At 39.6% G+C, this 18535-nt stretch overlaps 1 protein-coding gene across 1 annotated transcript; it reads right to left on the reverse strand.

Moving 5' to 3' along the window:
• Nucleotides 1-231: 231 nt before the first annotated feature.
• LOC139381798 (ventral anterior homeobox 1-like) lies at nucleotides 232-8387 on the reverse strand. Its single transcript, XM_071125567.1, has 3 exons — nucleotides 8132-8387; nucleotides 5979-6166; nucleotides 232-893 (listed from the first exon to the last, which is right to left on the reverse strand). The coding sequence occupies exons 1-3, from the start codon at nucleotides 8346-8348 to the stop codon at nucleotides 369-371; spliced, it is 930 nt and encodes a 309-aa protein (XP_070981668.1). The 5' UTR covers nucleotides 8349-8387; the 3' UTR covers nucleotides 232-368.
• Nucleotides 8388-18535: the final 10148 nt, after the last annotated feature.

Consider the following 18535-nt stretch of genomic DNA (forward strand, 5'->3'; position numbering starts at 1 on the left):
CATAAACAGACTCATTTTTGTGGCTCTTTTTGTGATTGCTATTGCGGCAAAATAAATGTGAGAAAATGTTGCAAAAAAAATGCAATGCTGCCCCTATGCAATCTCATGGATATTTGTTTCTCTGAGTACTTGTATTGAAATTCACAACATGGAGATGAAACTTTAATTTAGTGCAAAAGCTTAAAAACAATCACCCTGTTCTTATAAGAATGAAATGTATGTCTTTGTTTTCCTCCCTCCGAGAGGCATCAGATGCTCAATTGGATTCACATGAACGACAACCACAACACAAACAGGACAGAAGAGGGCGAAACAAACAAAACCAAGGTAATAAAAAGCAAGGAGAGCAATGAAACGAATCAAAAACATCATTCGAAAACGTTTTTGTCCATACTCTCCTTGCCATTGGTCCGTGAGTAAGGTTCAAAAGCAGAAGAGCTCAGGTAGCGGGCAGACAGTTCCTGTAGGTTCCCGGCCATAGAAAGCGGGTTGGAGGACATGCGGGTGGCCACGCTTCCCAGCAGAGAGGGCATGGGGAAGCTGAACAGGCCATGAGCTGACGGGGAGCTCTGGAGGCCCGCTACCGTCCCTGAACTGGTCACTATGGGCAGAGGGGGACTGCCCCCAGCCGTCCCTGAGCTGGCACCGCTGCTGCTGCTGCTTCCATTGCTGGCCATGCCCATGGAGGGCCCTCGCAGGGCGACACTCAAGGTGCCGTTGCCACAGTGCTGCAGGAGCCCCGGCAGACCTGGCGGCGTGAGGAGCCGGCCCTGCTCTAGGAGTCTTAATACACTGCAGGTGGCTGCCGTCTCCGACACCACCGAGCGCAGCTCTGAATCTTTGCCCTGGTCCTTCTTCTGCTTTGTGCGTCGGTTCTGGAACCAAACTTTAACCTTGAGGGAGGACACAAAACCAAATTCAGACAGAAAATAAGCATTAGAGACCTTAAGCAAAATAGGGCTTATTTTCCAAATGAACATACTTTGGATAATATGTATATTTTATCATCTCTGTAGGCATTTATTGCAACACCAATGTTTTCAGAAAATGACAATGATTTGGATTGTTGTGAATAATTCCGAATTCCCCTGTGGTCTCAGTATAGGTCACACTTTGATGGCCACATGATTTGAATTGTGATAGTAATACAATTGGTAGCATGATCAGGGAATGAGACCAGGGGGCCCAGCTACCACCCCTTGACAGATTTAGTAGCTAATTTACAGAAATATGGATTAAATCACAACCTAATGCCATATAAATATGTATGTATCAATGTCACATTAAGGGATGTTATCAGAGTCACACATAATTTGTATTTTTTCATAGTAGGTATGAGCATACACTATACAGTACTTTGTTTGGGGTCTAAACTTGAACTAAACTTTCCGTAAATAAAAATATGTCACAGGAGGCATGAATAACTCAATAACATATTTTTCTCCTGGTAAAATGCAGAATGTAAGATAAAGTAGTAAGAAATTAATCAAATGTATTTCCATGACCTTTAAAATCTTTAGTATATTAAATAATTCATGAACTAAAGGACATGAAAGCAACAAAAGCAGGGTCAGATAGTAATGAGTATAAGCGCCGGCCCTAGCCTTTTGGGGGCCCTAGGCAAGATTTGGTTTGGGGGCCCTTGCTGGAAAAACTTGTTAGTGGACCCGCTATAATAATAATAATAGTAATAATACGTCGGTGAAAGAAAAACGTATTAATATATTTTTGTTAATTTCCTGCAATTCTACATATTTTGCCATGGGGCGTAGAGAAAGTGTTGCAGTTGCCATGGAGTGGCGAAAACATTTAGCAATTTTATAACAAATTTCATGCAATTTTACTAATTTTGCCATGGAGTGGAGATACATGTTTCCTATTTTAAAGCTACTTTCCTGCAATTCTACACATTTTGCAATGATTTATGCCATGTTAATGATATCTGAGTGAGGAAGACTTACAAAATCAATGGGGGCCCCTTGGAGGTCAGGGCCCCGGAGCACATGCCTTGCATGGCCTGCATGCCTGGTCGGTATTTTTACCATAATTACTTCAAGTTTAGATTTTAAAAATTATAAGTTGGCTAATTGAGTGACTGGCAGTGACTGACATAACAATTGAAAACTGCACAACCAAATTTCAAAATTCCACCTTGTGTATTCCACTATTCTAACTCTCAACAGTATATTGAGAAACGGATTGAGTTGAGACCCTGAACGCCTATGCCGCTTATGCCCGGGGCTGGCCCTGATGAGTTTATATGTATGTATGTGTCTGAAGTATAACAAGGACTGAGGTATTACAAAGTAAAGTGTGTATGACAGATTAACATGGATATTGTATTCCTGATCAAGTAGATAAATTAGTCAAGTAAATACAAAGTAAAGTAAACGCGTTTATATTCCACGTTTGATAGTCATTCAACAATAAAAATAGACCTATCTTTTCCCATTTGGGTTTTATAAATATACATTTTATATAATAAATTCCTTTAAAAAAATGATAACAGGAGTTAGTATTTTTTTGCATTTCTTCATGTTTTTCCCCACCTCTGTCAAGTCCGTGGCAATCAAATCTGATTGCTTTCATATGTCCCATAATTAGAGGGAATGTGTCTCAATCAATGAGCCTCCAGCTACAGTACCTCAAACGGCAGCTACTTCAATCACATCTGAATGGTATGTTTTCCCTCATGTTGTTGTTGTTGTTGTAGATAAACAACTCAGTAAATTCACAAGGTTAGCGGGTTAATCGCAAATCTATTTTACACACTGTAAGTAAGGAATTACATTATGATAACCATAACAATTGGTGAACATCTTTTATCTGAGAGGATACATTTTCAACAACGTCCAACGAGGGGCTCTAAAGCCAACAACCCAAACAAAGGTGATTAGGTGTGCACACTTCAGCAAATGGCTGCCCTTTCTTAATGTAACACCCCAAGAGTGCCTCGGAACAAAAATTGTATTTCATGATGCCGTCATTAGAGCCCACTTCATCAATGCATGAACGAGACATTTGAAGATTTAAAGTAATCAAGTAGCATGGCTGCGTGGAACATTTACTGTTGCATGTGAAAAGACGTTAAGAAATTCAAGCCTATTGTCCTCCCCATGAATGGGGACCTAACAGCTGCGTGAAGTCTAAAGTACCATTATTCTCTATTGAAAACCACCAAAAAAATCTGAATTCAATGTGTGCTGACATGGTTAACCACATGTACTGTATACTGTAGCTACATACAAAATAAAAGCATCAAATGTATGGGTCATAAAAAATGTATTTACCTTTTTTTAATGTATGTATATGCTAGATCATTATGAATATTTATTGTGATGATCAGAAATGTGTGAGAGAAACATGTGACTATGTTGTGACTCACAGAAAATACCTGAGCATAATGCTCCAGTCCAACATCTGTCCAAAGTCAAGCTAGTTTAGGCCCGATTTTCAGCATTCATGACATACGTAATAAACATATGCAAATGTGGCTGACCATGCCATTAGCCAGCTTGCAAGATAAATAAATAAATAGAATTGTGCTGCAAATATGTCGGCCTGAGCTCTGCAGCAGAAGTGAAAATTATACATTGAAGGGTAACTAGGTTTGGTATCTCTTGTCGAGAGCGAGCAGAGAAGCGCAAATACAGTTCACGACAGTATATGCAGCGTGACCTTTCTCTGACCTCACAGCCAAGGTTTTTGGACTAGAAAACTGAAAATATGGCTAACATGGCAATAGAATTGACTGAGATTGCATAGTTCATTAAGCGAAATACAACAACATATATTTTATTTGCGTTTTGTATATGATCATTACCTGACAATAGTATTGCTGGAGCTATGTGATCAGTGAAACAGTTTTCCACATTTTTTTATTATCTTCTAAATGATTTTAGTTAGAAACAATTAGCTAACCAGTATGCTAAATAAAATGTCAGCTGGGTTATAGTAACAATTAAATAGATTGTATTGGAATGGGATGGGATATGACAACAAGTATGATGACAATATGGAAAGCAACATTTTTCACATTTGAGATAAGATTTGAAAATACCTAAGGGTCGTTCCATGAGTCCCTTTTATGTCCTTGGGTCATTGTGTGTAGATTTTGATAAAACACAACGTTTAACAGTTGTATCACATACACTATATATACAAAAGTATGTGGACACCCCTACAAACTAGAGGATTCGGCTATTTCAGCCACACCCGTCGCTGACAGGTGTATAAAATCAAGCATACAGCCATTTGTCTCCATAGACAAACATTGGCAGTAGACTGGCCTTACTGAAGAGCTCAGTGACTTTCAACGTGGAACTATCATTGTATGCCACATTTCCAACAAGTCAGATCATCACATTTCTGCCCTGCTAGAGCTTCACTCGTCAACTGTAAGTACTGTTAATGTGAAGTGGAAACGTCTAGGAGCAACAACGGTTCAGTCGCGTAGTGGTAGGTCACACAAGTCACAGAACGGGACCTCCGAGTGCTAAAGCGTGTAGCACATAAAAATCATCTGTCCTCGGTTTCAACACTCACTACCGAGTTCCAAACTGCCTCTGGAAGCAACATCAGCACAAGAACTGTTCGTCGGGAGCTTCATGAAATAGGCTTGTGTTCGGCTGCTCAGTCATGGAAACCTAAGTTCACAGTGCACAATGCCAAGCATCGGTAGGAGTGCTGTAAAGCCAATGCATTCTCTGGAGTGATGAATCACGCTTCACCAGTCCGACAAACTAATCTGGGTTTGGCTGATGCCAGGAGATGCTACCTACCCGAATACATAGTGCCAACAGTAAAGTTTGGTGGAGGAGGAATACTAGTCTGGGGCTGTTTTTCATGGTTTGGGCTAAGCCCCTTAGTTCCACTGAATGTAAATTATAATGCTGCAACATACAATGACTTTCTAAACGATTCCGTGCTTCCAACTTTGTGGCAATAGTTTGGGGAAGGCCCTTTCCTGTTTCAGCATGACAATGCCCCTGTGCCTAAAGCGAGGTCCATACAGAAATGGTTTGTCGAGATCGTTGTGGAAGAACTTGACTGGCCTGCACAGAGACTTGACCTCAAACCCATCGAATACATTTTGGGTTGAATTTTGGATTGAATTGGAACACTGACTGCGAGCCAAGCCTAATCGCCCAACATCAGCGCCCAACCTCACTAATGTTGTTATGGCTGAATGTAAGCAAGTCCCCGCAGAATTCTGATGTTCCAACATCTAGTGGATAGCCTTCTCAGAAGAGTGGAGGCTGTTATAGCAGTAAAGGGGGGAACTCCATATTATTAATGCCCATGATTTTGGAATGAGATGTTCGACAAGCAGGTGTCCACATACTTTTGGTCACGGAGAGTACATCTACACTCTAACTAAATGTAACCATATTCCAATAATAGTGATTTTATTTAAAAAAAAACATTGAACATCTAATTGTCAAATCATAGTGTTAAAGCAGGTGAGCTGGTTCTACTCTTTTAGGCAATATTCTGGTGTTTTGTTGCGGAAAACTGAGCCTGTCAAGCATGACACGTCAACTATGCTACCCATAGATAGATAGGCTAGAAGTTTTTTTTTTAAGTTAAATTTTTTTGTTACACATGCATTAAATTGCCCCTCCCTGTTGCAAACAACAAGCTTCCATGCTCCCTGTCACAATGGGAGTTACGGCTGATTTAAGATTAAACTGTTAACCCTGTTATGGTCAACACTTTTACTTTCATTTTTCTTAATTTAACATCTTGAGATGGGAAACCGTGTGTTACATGAAGTTGAGCATGTGTTTTTTATGACAGAATGTTCAAATTAGGTGAAATAAATCATTATTATTGACAAAATTACACTACCAAAAAGGCCCTTCATTGAACAATCCGATAACATACTATCTGTGATAGCACAGAACATAGATGTAGTATTGCACTTGCCATTTTTATTTATTTAAAAAGGCACATGTATTGTGTATTGCTTGAATTACCTGAGTTTCAGATAGATTTAGCTGGCGGGCCAGCTCTGTTCGTTCCCTCCCAACCACATACTGGCACCTCTGGAACTCCATCTCCAGACGATAGAGTTGCTCTGCGGTGAAAGAGGTCCGGGTTCGTTTGGGACGGTCCAAATCCAGTCCCTTTGGCAGAATGATTTCTCGTATAGACCCTTTGGCATCTACAACAAGGAACAAGTGACCATTGAAGCTTTATCAATGATAGCTATTTTCAATTTTAGAAACACTTGTGGGTCATCGGGTAGCCTAGTGGTTAGAGAGTTCGAATCCTCGGTCTGTCGGGAAGTGAGCTGGCAACCAGATATGAAATCCATGAAGCCATTACCTGCCTTTGAGCAAAGCACTTAACAGCCCCCCTGCACCTCTCCAAATACCTGTGTATGTGTGTCTTTTGGAGGGGTTGGGTTAAAAGTGGAAGTCAGATTTTTGACCAATAAAGTGATCTCTTAGTCTGAATTTAATCACATCAGAATGACCATTCATCCTTTTTGTAATATCTGTATGCCTACTGTTGTCCATGAAATTGATGATTGTCTTCAATGAAAGACTTAGGTCTTGAGGATCTCTGTACATCTCCATTGAATTACATTACACAATCCAATATGTTTTGATAACTAAGAATGTCTGCAAAATGGAAAAATTAACCATCCAGGTACGCACATGAATATGGTGCAATATTTATATGAATGCATACAATGCACAATATCAATCACAGTTCTACGCATTACTTCAGTTGATACACTGACATTTTCCCAACCAACTACTGTACTTTGCAGACTCACTACGGGTAACCTCAAGTGCACTAAAACCAGTTTAAAAAAATAACCGTCTTTAATTCATTTGAAAAGTGCCGTTTACAGAAGAAAGTTGATTGAAAAAAAAGAATAAAACATCTACAAAATACAGCGATATTATCCATTTATTTCATTGTGATAATTTGCTTTTACCAACTAATTTATTGCAGTAATACTTTAAATGATCATATTTTATCATGTCAATCAGAACTCTCTCCTAAAATGAGTCAACTAACCTCAAACGTGTTTTTTCCTCTAGGTTTCTACAATCCAAATCGAATGTGTACAGTAGTTAAAAAGTTGTACTTTTTGTCATGTGAATGGAAAATTAATTCAAGGATATACATTTAAATCATTTGATTTGATATTAATTCCATAGCTGTATTAGCTTTTATTGACTTAATATAAAAGAGAGAAAATATAGTAGGGAAAGGTTATTTCTCAATGAACTTAAATGTATTATTACTTTTTATAGTTTTTATATAGTATTATTATTTCTCATCATCTAAAAGCAGCAAAAGATAAATGTTCATACTTTTAGGTTATCTTTGAATGTAGTTTTCATTTAGTTGTTAAATGATTTCTATACCAATTAGCAAGGATTATTCCTATTTTTTAAACAGTCTCTGTTTAACCAACTGTGTTAAACAGAGTAGATAAATTATGTGTGCTTATTCTGTGGCAATTTACCCCTGAGGCCAGACGACGCTCATAACAATTAGCACATTTATTTGTATTAACTACATATGAAATAGCTTGAATCAAAGATGATATAAGCAAATACATTTTACGTCCATTAGTACATCATTCAACATCTGTATCTGAATAAGACAGCGAACACCTATGTATCATATTCTTTTAAGCTTCTCTGAATATTGTTTTCAAATACAAAGTGTTTTTCAAAAGGAGAAATGGTATAGTATATAGCAGCGGGAAAATGCGTTCTTAATTTAGAAACCAAATGTATTTAGAAACCTTAAATAAAGGTTTGCTATGATTCTTTAAGTGTGCCCTACAATTCAATTTCAGAAGAAACACAATTGTTGTGAATCATTTTTGACACAAGGAGTATGTCACAAGGAGCATGTCACAAGGAGTATGTCACAAGTGTTACATAAGTCATGAAAATATGGACATTTTGAGCATTTTTGTATGTTTTTATTTACACTTTTATATTTGTATTTACTCCTAATTCAGAATGTTTTTTTGGGGGAAAAATTCAGCATATCTCACATAGCAAATGATCTTATTTCTTCCTGTGGGTACATATAAAGTAAAGCAATAGACCCCATACGCTTCAGCATTAGAACATATGAGTAGAAATCCTCTCACCTCTGACGAGTATTCTCCGGCAGTAGTCTGGGTCCCCCGTGCTCGCTCGGTTCTTCTCACAGTTTTCCACCATCCCAGATGGTGAGAAGGACTCCTGCTGATTCTTTAGGAAGGTTTTGGAAAGGTTTCCCTGGGAATCCTTGCTGTCTTTCCCATCCTTTAGTCCGTTCTTCAGCCCCATCCCCGGTTCTGTCTCCTGGTTGTATCTGACCTCCATAATCACTTATCCTCTCCGATATTTCTTTCCTCCCCCACTTTCTTTCCTTTGTCAGATGAAAAAAGGGATTGCAGAGAGTATTACGCGTTGTGTTGTCTCAACAGTGTGGCTTTGTTTTAAAACAGCACCTTTTAGACCAGAGAGTCACCTACCTAATGTTCGGGGAGCGCTTGCCTCACCTGCCAAGGTGCCCGATTTTCATTGTCCAACTCACTTGCCCAATGATCATGGACTTATCACTGAAACTTAAAAGCGATGTAATGCCACCTCGCCTTGTTACATACACATCAGGCTGATAGATGATCTCCAAATAATCAGAGCGATGGATCGACACACGTTCGCTGTTTCAATTGATTACGGTCATTTTGCTGCTTCCACATTTGCATTGCCTCATGAATACACTAAATTGTTTGGGAAATATATCAGGTCCTAATAGAGGGGTTCACTCACTCTGTCCTCATCTGTCAGCCAGCTCTCAGTCAGGGAATCAAGAGAAATGATTGGTCTCGCTTTTCAAAATAGCCTCCCTGAGCACACAGACACAATCACAGGGGTACAACACTTCCAGAAAAGTTCCCAGGCACTTCATTCTTTGATCCCCGGAACATGGCCCGCCATTTTCACCGTTTCTCCGGAGTTGGTTGTCTGGCCACGATGGCTAACTTTAATCGCATTTATTGTGTATTTTGCCAATGATCGTCCCTCTGCAACATAGAGCTCTTGCCGATATAGTACTTTCACAGGCGAGTGGGAGTAAGAGAAGGATAGAGAGAGAGAGAGAGAGAGCGAGGGAGGGAGACCGAGATAGAGAGAATAAAGCAGAGGCGGAGAGACAGAGGATACAGAATAAAGTGAATCCACCCCGATAGGAATTTGTACTCTCCACGAAAGCTGATTCACAAAAACCACCTGGCTCTGCTTAACAGGAACTGTGTTAAAGTTTCCTGTGTCGTCCCACGTCACTCAGCACGACGAACAACTGCAGGAAGAGCTGCCCACAGGTCCTAGTCATTAATGTAGTGTCCCCACCATTCATATAAGAAGCAGTCTGCTGCATTTCTAATCTTAATCTGAAAAACACAAAAAGGGGACAAAACTTGTCATTAGTGCCCCTGCACTCACACCAGTGGAACAGCCCCCCTCTCCAGCACTTCCTTCAATCCCACTATCCACCCACCCACCCACCAACTCTTAGCTATTTCCATTGTCAGAGCAACAATATCTCAGGGAGTAATCCAATAAGACCATTGATTAGGCTACAATGATTCAATTCAAACCAATGGCCTTGTGCAAGGAACATTCTCCGGCCCTTCTCGTCACCTTGCGGGGCCAGAAGCCCTCTTCAAGCTGTCCCCCTCCCTGAACACCAATAATTCCTTTATGGGAAACAGAGAGGAAAAGCAGTGAAAGATGGCAATTATCTAATTGGACTATTAACAAACAATTCTGTGAGTGTGGCTGCCAGGCAGCAGTCTTGGGGTGGGTTTAAGGGCCGCATGTTGCACTAACTTTATTCACTGAGTGTTTGGGGACGACTGGTTGAAGTGGAGAAGGAGCGATTGTTCAAGAAATGTAAAAGGGGGCATAAAAGGGAGCGACTGAAGGGGAATTCTGCTTCTCAAGCTGTGTTGCTGAGCTTCAGCCTGGGAAACAGCTTGTACACGCAGCCCTGTGGCCTCTCGGGTTCCAACAATGGCTCATCTTGAAATATCCAGTCCCCAATTGCTAGTTCTACAGCAAAATTGCAAATACACTGTAAATTAGTGTGAATATAATGTGAAAATTCAAAATCCATGTAATAGGCAGGAAAATAGTATGTACATTCAAAAGGTTGAGTATTAAAAAAATCGATGGGTGTGCTTTGTTGAGAAATGAAATGCTCTATTCTCTTTTTGACACTTAGCTTCTGCATGTCTTTTCACAAGCTTCGCAGCTAGTTTGATTTTATTCCATTGTTCTTATCACAATGTATTAGTTGTGTTTCTCATTTTTAATTATGAGCTCACTTGAAAGCTTTGTATACATCAAACAAGATGGTAAAACAGTACATCAGTAACAGTCGCTCTATACCTGTGCAATGTTGTAATTACTATAGTAACAACATTCTATTAACATGCTGTTACGTGGTGATTTTAGTCATCACTTTACAATGGCGTTGTTATGGAGTTGAGAAATTTTTGGGGGGTGAAATAAGGAACGGATTGCAACAATCAAAAATCAGATTGCAACAACTTAAATGCTGGTACTAGTGCAACAACATGGTTCAGTTACAGGTAGAAGAGCAAGTTCATGTGAAGTGTTACCAGGACCAGCGAATGCGCTATTTACTGGTCAAATTGGGAATGGTTGGGCACAATATGAAGAGGCAGTGGTGGTGCTGTGGTTATTAAAGGGGCATGGTCTTCCCCAGTAACAGTCCTGGCAATGCAGGGTGCCCTCGGATAAGATTGTAAAAGCTAAATGAATACATTTAGAGGCTGCACCCCATGGCGCTGCATTGGCGTTGATTTTGTCACTTCCACTCTATCCAAAAAGAAGGTTACATCCCTCCCAATAATGGGCATTATTCAAGAGAGACATAACAGTCTTAGTAATAGTAACATTTTGCAACAGAGATAGCACTATAGCATTATCCTCCCACAAATACAGTGGTTTCTGCTTATAAGAATAACAGACAAAATAATCATTTATGGTGGAAGAAAACGGAACAGAGGCCTTTGTAGACTTAGAATTACTTACTATGCTTGTAAGAAGCAATTGGTTATAAGATTGTCAAAATGTTCCAAATTGTGTGGGTTGAATTTGGTTCTTTTAAAATAAGAAAATTGTGGTACACATTATTTGTATATGTATCTACAAGTATGGCAGATGGTAGGGAAACTACCCCTCATTTTCCCCCTCAACCTGTGTCACCAGGAACCCACTTCACATGATCCCTTCATATAACATGCATCTGTAGCTCCATTCAGAGCCTCTCTCAGAACACCTAATAGCAGCAGCCCACAACTGGAAGCTCTTAAACATACAAATTGGTCATCATGGGTGGGCTAGCGACTGTTTACAGAAAAGGCCAAGTGCAAGCAGGGACACTACCACTAGCAGTTCTAGTAAAGCGCTAACACATTCATCATGATCACAGCCAGCGTGATTAGTGGGAAGGTCCAGTATCAGAGCCTTGCTCTTTCAGTGTGATTGTGTGTGTGTGTGTGTGTGTGTTTGTACAGTGTAATGGATTGGGAAACAGAGAGAGGACATTTCAATATCATTCTGTCAATCAAGGCAGAAAACTGGAGGTTTAAACTAAACACATTTATGCCTGGATAGAAATCAATGTGTTTCACAAACAGGCGCCGGAAATCAAATAGGCCTGCACATAAAATACAAATCTGTTCAATTGGGGTGGCATGATGATGTGGTGTGAAATTTGTAGCGATCTCGAAGATGAAATGGTAAATGTTGATGCAGACCAGACAATAACATCCATCTGTGTTTATATTAGAATTCCTTTATGCTGCCTAAGCAAAGGCACTCCTGGCATTAGTGATGCGCAAGTTCAGTCAACAGAGAGAACCCGAAAACTATATTCTTGTTAATAGGTCATTGATGCCTAATTACCAAGCTTCCCAGTGTTTTCTTTGGGTAATGTTACTTGGCACCCTCTAACAAAGCCTCTAATAGAAGTTAACTTGCTACCAGGGGATAAGTCTTGGCAAGTTATACAAAATGTGATTATATTCCTTATGGTAGTAAACCCAGCTGTTACCCAAACTGAATTATGTATTAAGGAGCTTGTTCTTTCTAGGTACATAGGGGCCTGCACAGGCGGCTGAGCTGGAGAATCTTGTGTGGTTTATAGCTGGTTTCACATTTACTTTTTTCTTTCTTGTCAAAACCCTTGAGCCATGTGGTTCCAAGTGATCTTGTGAAAACACACTTTCCTCCCTATTATATTCAACATTTTGAGACACGGGGTTTAAAAATGACCAATTGTGACAACTGCGCAAATAATTGGGATTATGGGTTTGTGTTGGCTTCAACACAAACGCCAGATGTTCTTAAAGGTCCTAGCTGCTCCATTGTTTTCAAAGAGAGGGGGTGTCAGCTATCTTACGCCTTTTCTCAATCAACAGGTTATACAGACAAAGTGCACACAATACCCCTTAACGACAAAGCGAAAACAGGTTTTCAGAAATGTTTGCAAATGTATAAAAATTAAAAAACAGAAATACCTTATTTACATGAGTATTCAGACCCTTTGCTATGAGACTCGAAATTGAGTTCAAATGCATCCTGTTTCCATTGATCATCCTTGAGATGTTTCTACAACTTGGAGTCCACCTGTGGTAAATCCAATTGATTGGACATGATTTGGAAAGGCACACACCTGTCTATATAAGGTCCCACAGTTGACAGTGCATGTCAGAGCAAAAACCAAGCCAAGAACACAGTGGCCTCATCATTCTTAAATAGAAGAAGTTTGGAACCAACAAGACTCTTCCTAGAGTTGGCCATCCGGCCAAACTGAGCAATCGGGGGAGAAGGGCCTTGGTCAGGGAGGTGACCAAGGACCCGATGGTCACTCTGACAGAGCTTCAGAGTTCATCTGTGGAGATGGAAAAACTTTCCAGAAGGACAATCATCTCTGCAGCACTCCACCAATCAGGCCTTTATGGTAGAGTAGCCAGACGGAAGCCCCACCTCAGTAAAACGCATATGACAGCCCTCTTGGAGTTTGCCAAAAGGCACCTAAAGACTCTCGAACCATGAGAAACAAGATTCTCTGGTCTGATGAAATCAAGATTCAACTCTTTGGCCTGAACACCAAGCGTCACGTCTGGTGGAAACCTGGCACCATCCCTACGGTGAAGCATGGTGGTGACAGCATCATGCTGTGGGGATGTTTTTCAGTGGCAGGGACTGGGAGACTAGTCAGGATCAAGGCAAAGATGAAGGGAGCAAAGTACAGAGAGATCCTTGATGAAAACCTACTCCAGAGCACTCAGGACCTCAGACTGGGGCAAAGGTTCACCTTCCAACAGGACAATGACCATAAGCACACAGCCAAGACAACGCAGGAGTGGCTTTGGGACAAGTCTCTGAATCTCCTTGAGTGGCCCAGCCAGAGCCCGGACTTGAACCCGATAAAACATCTCTGCAAAGAAGTTAAAATAGCTGTGCAGCAACACTCCCCATCCAACCTGACAGAGCTTGAGAGGATGGGAGAAACTCCCCAAATACAGGTGTGCCAAGCTTGTAGCGTCATACCCAACAAGACTCGATGCTGTAATCACTGCAAAGGTGCTTTAACAAATTACTGAGTAAAAGGTTATGCTTATGTAAATGTGATTTTCTTTAAATGAGCAAACATTTCTAAAAACCTGTTTTTGCTTTGTCATCATGGGGTATATTGTGTGTAGATAGATAAGAGGAAAAAAAACGATTTAATCAATTTTAGAATAAGGCTGTAACGTAAAACAAAATGTGGAAAAAGTCAAAGGGTCTGAATACTTTATGAAGGCACTGTACATATTACACCATCGCTGAAATGTAGCCTATAAATGAAAATAAGGAGAGAAAAAATGACTTAATGTCTTGATATTTCATAACGCCTTGTTGTACTGATGTTTCAATTAACAAGGCCTAAATAAATGATGCTTCATGTCATGAATCAGAAATGAGGCAACATAATCATATTCCACCAAAAACATTACCGTGAGACCTGTTCTCCCTCAGTGGGCTCAGTGAGGGGGAGGGAGAGGACGAGGAACAAAAGCCAGAGAGAGGCAGAGTGAGGGGATTTTTTCAATAGGTAGGCCCTCATCACATATCGGACCTGTCTCTATGTAGTGACTGCTCTAAAACTGTACACTGTATATTCGGTACAACTCACAGCAGAGTTATCCTTTGTAATTCTCGATCATGCAATACAGTTAAGATGATGTTAAACGTAGAGCACTACAGCCATCCCCACTCGGTCTCCCATGTTTCCAAACAATCACAAAGATTTACCCCAAAAATCCATCTGCGCGCCTGAATGACATTCATTGTTGGGTGGGAAAATGATCTATTTTGAAAGCCTTTATGGGTCTTTTCATCACGACTGTTATCCTTAGTCTAAAGGTACACAGTGACTGACATTGGCACATAACTGTTCCAGAGATACAAAGAAACTGCTCAAATTACACCTGTAGCAATTACTACAATGATGAATTATATAGGACAAAGAGTGCTATCTAAAACTACTCAGGAATACTGTAGAAAAATCTAAGGACCATACTGGCTTCATCACAGCTTTTCAATAGTAGATTAGTGAATGAACACTTTGATGTTTTCTTTCTTTTTATATACCAGCATCATGACTATTCAGAAAATCCAGATATTGAAAAATACAGCGGTCAATGTGAAATATTCATATTTTCCCAAAAATTATGGTTTTATTCATTTAAATCACATGTCAAACTCATTCCACAGAGGGTCGAGTGTCTGCCGGTTTTTGCTCTTCCCTTGTATTTGATTGGTGAATTAAGGTCACTGATTAGTAAGGAACTTCCCTCACCTGGTTGTCTAAGTCTTATTAACTGAAAGGAAAAATCAAAAACCTGCAGACACTGGGCCCACCATGGAATGAGTTTGACACCCCTTATTTAAAGTAACTGTCCAGTGAAAATCTCACTTTAAAAACCCCTTCTCAAACTTGTATCTCAAACAGACCATTAAACAAATTATTGCAATTTACTCATGGAGAATGATGTCGCCCTGTCTCGTTGTCTGAGTTGGCCAATCAGCGGTCTACCTGCGTGAATATTTTTAACGACTGGTATACGCCCACACCATTCCAACACAGAAAATCTTATTTTTAACATAATTATTTACAATTTTTTTTGGAAGGAAAAGTATTTCTTTGTAATTAACTATAGGTCATATTTCCTAGAAATCTGGAAACACTGGACAGTTATGATTAACTCGATTGTGGGCCTAATCATACTAACGTGGAGTGATGTAACACCATGCTTTGGAAGACAACAGCGCAATTGGTTCAACACAAAGATATTAATGGGAGGTAGGCAGACAGTGTCAAAACAAGGTGTCAATTTGAATTTCCCTCACCATCTTGTGGCCAACAGCATGAGTGGTCACATGGAGGCCTGAGATGCCTTCATCAAGCCAGAACATCAGCAAAAAAACAATGAATAAGAAATCTGATTTCATTAAGACTAAAGGAAACACTGTAGTCTTGTAATGAGGAGTAAGTAGCGCTAGTAAATTGCCAGGGATGCGGTACGAAGAGTGAGCTTGCCGATATACTGTACTATAACTCTCAAGGCTATGATTTTAAAAGGAACTTCATTCTCGACTTATGAGGACATACTCAAATCAGATACGGTTCACATCCCAGCTAACTGAACATGCCAGAGAGTATAGAAAAGGCTGGAAAACAGAAACAATTACACATTACAGCATTTAAGGCTGCAATCAGCTGTTGAAACAAAAACAAAGCGGGCACCCTGCCACCTGTTTTGGTAAACAGCTTAGGGATGGGGCTTGAGAAATATAACCACTCTTGAATTCATAGACAGAGCTAAGGATGCAAGGACTGAACATCCATGAGATCAAGGGCTCTATTCAATCTGTATCACTGAAGCGATAGAATTGAAGAAATGTAGCATTGCCTTTGAATTTCAGTCAATGCTGAACTTCCGTGATACAGATTGAATAGAGCCCCTTAACTACAGATTTAACCATGTTTTGAAGCTATACAGTGTTTGTTTACATTGACTTTGTTTACAAACATTGGAGTAAAACAAGAATATATTCGAGGTTCTGATGGGGTACGAAAGTTGAACTAAGCTCATGAGGCATTTCTAAGATATTTTCTTCAAGAATCAATGGCTATATATCATTAGTTTAACTGTCCAAAAATTGACTTTGCAACTGCAGATTGCCCCTTTAATGTACATGACGTGTATTGTTTTCATTTAATGTGTATCCTTGTCCTCGTCTATCACTATCACCAGACAAAATGAACACACTCCGTTCAAGGTTAGGAGGGAAAAAACTATAATAATAGTGATGCCTGGCAGTTTTAAGTGAAGAATTGTTACAAACGTCCTCCAAACCATTTGTAAACGCTGAAGCATTTCCTCAATCATCAAACAGCATTTTATCTGGATCTGTAGCCATATGTGATCATTCAGTCTCCAAAGAAAATCAATACCTTCATAAGTACTTCTTCACTGAACAAATCAGTGCAGTGAACCACGTATGCACAACAACGAATAGCTGGATAAATTCAGCTCTTTTAAAATATGTTCCCATTACTCTGTGTTTAGTCTTTCTGTATTGGGGTGATAATCTTGTCAAGTGTATGTATGGCCTGATCTTCCTAGTCAGACAGGATTGTAAGTGCTCTCTTTATTGGAGGCTCCTGAAGCCAATATCGAGGGGGAAAACACATTCTGCTTGGAACAGTCAGGAGAAACAGAATCTTCCCAACATTGGCAATGGTTGATAGAGGAAAGGGAAAACGGATTATTGTGCTGAGTGATCAATAACTTGATAAAACGTATACGTTTGTAGTACCATATATTTGTAAGACAATACATCAATTCAATTTTGCAGGTACCGTTGCCCAACATGGCATCAACGAAAATGTATGTTTAAGGGTAATGCTTAATGCTAAAATCCTTTGACCTGTAAAGCATTTAAGAGCAAACACTTTCAATAAACCATCTAAAACACATTTACATGTACATAAAGTCCAGATTGCTTTCATTAAGGGAATAAGAAAAGTAGCATATACATACAACACTGTCCGAGATTATAAAATTAGTTTATGTTCATGTTTAGTTGAATGAATCTATTTCCTATTCAAATACTGAAGCATTAAACAATGAATGGAACTAGGGTCTTCACTGTAACATTTTGGGCATTTAAATGTCTTTACAGGAGAAAACATTCAGTATTTTGAAGAATGATTTAGTGTTTGTGTTTACATACAGTAGCTATTCAACGGCAGCAATTATGAAATGTGATAGTCTTGCATTGTCAACTTCATTCATCTTTAGTTTGACAATATAGTCAACAGTGTCTAGAGATGTATTACCTTAGCTACATGAGATTTTGGGTGTTGGGCCTCACTACTGTATCCAATTTCAGCCACCATAACCTTTATGGTAGGTGTTCTAGATGATGAAAGGTTGTCCTGGAAAGATATTCACTTTGTCTTCAGCAAAGTGGTGAAGTCCGTTGGTATCATCAGAAACATTAGTGGTTTGGTTCATCAGGCTTGCTTCCCAAGACTATACTACAGCTTAATTTACCCATATATAATTGAATGCAATATTGTCTGGGCCAGTACATATACTTCCTACTTACACAAATTACTCATCACACAGAAGAAATGTGCAAGACTATCCAGCTCCTCTAACTACTTGGCTTCATCTTCCCCTCTGTTTAAGAAACTCAATATGTTGTCTATCTACAACATGAATATACTCCAATTATGCAAATACACATACCTCCCAGACAGCCTACCTAAACCCTTCCACTGATTCTTCCAGGTTAATTCCCAAATCTAATGCATACAACACACAGTGACACCCTTCACCCTCCTCATTGCTGCACCTCACATAGTCAATTCTCTATGAACCTTCACATTGCCAAAACATCATCAACCCTCAATAACTTCAAGCGAAGACTAGGGGTCAGCGTGACTACCCAGTAGTCTCCTCCACGTGGCCTGTAACTCTCACACTCACACACACATACTCAAATGTTCTTTCTTGTATACCGAGTATATCATGTACATTTCATATGCTCTGTTTATCTGATTGAACACATTTGTATTGTATTTAGATTTGTATATTGGTTTTGTGGTGTGGTTTTCATATAAGCCCCTTTGAGTTTCCAACCTCACCTGCACAGCGTTTTTGGAGTTGTTCAAAAATATATACCGTTAGGTATAAGGTTAAATCATCCTCAAAGCTCTGCTTATAGGAATATCCTAAAGACTCCAATTTGTTTGCAAGGTATTTAAACTCGTCTGGCAGCTACTTACACTTTAGCTCTAAAATTAGTTAATGGGGGAAATTAGGGGGAAGAACTACCTCAATTTTTTCAGACACTGATTTGGGAATTAAAGCAGTCTGGATGTGGCTATTTCACAGTTTTAGATTACATTTTTAACT

Source organism: Oncorhynchus clarkii, chromosome 23, assembly GCF_045791955.1.
Source record: "Oncorhynchus clarkii lewisi isolate Uvic-CL-2024 chromosome 23, UVic_Ocla_1.0, whole genome shotgun sequence".
In the NCBI taxonomy this organism is placed as follows: domain Eukaryota; kingdom Metazoa; phylum Chordata; class Actinopteri; order Salmoniformes; family Salmonidae; genus Oncorhynchus; species Oncorhynchus clarkii.

What these genes read in the sequence shown, in the direction of transcription:
- LOC139381798 (XM_071125567.1), bottom strand. Translation starts at nt 8,348, where the DNA reads ATGGAGGTCAGATACAACCAGGAGACAGAACCGGGGATGGGGCTGAAG. An exon ending in CCGGAGAATACTCGTCAGAG is followed by an intron (nt 6,167 to 8,131) that starts GTGAGAGGATTT and finishes TCCTTGTTGTAG; the next exon opens with ATGCCAAAGGGTCTATACGA. An exon ending in TAAATCTATCTGAAACTCAG is followed by an intron (nt 894 to 5,978) that starts GTAATTCAAGCA and finishes TCCTCCCTCAAG; the next exon opens with GTTAAAGTTTGGTTCCAGAA.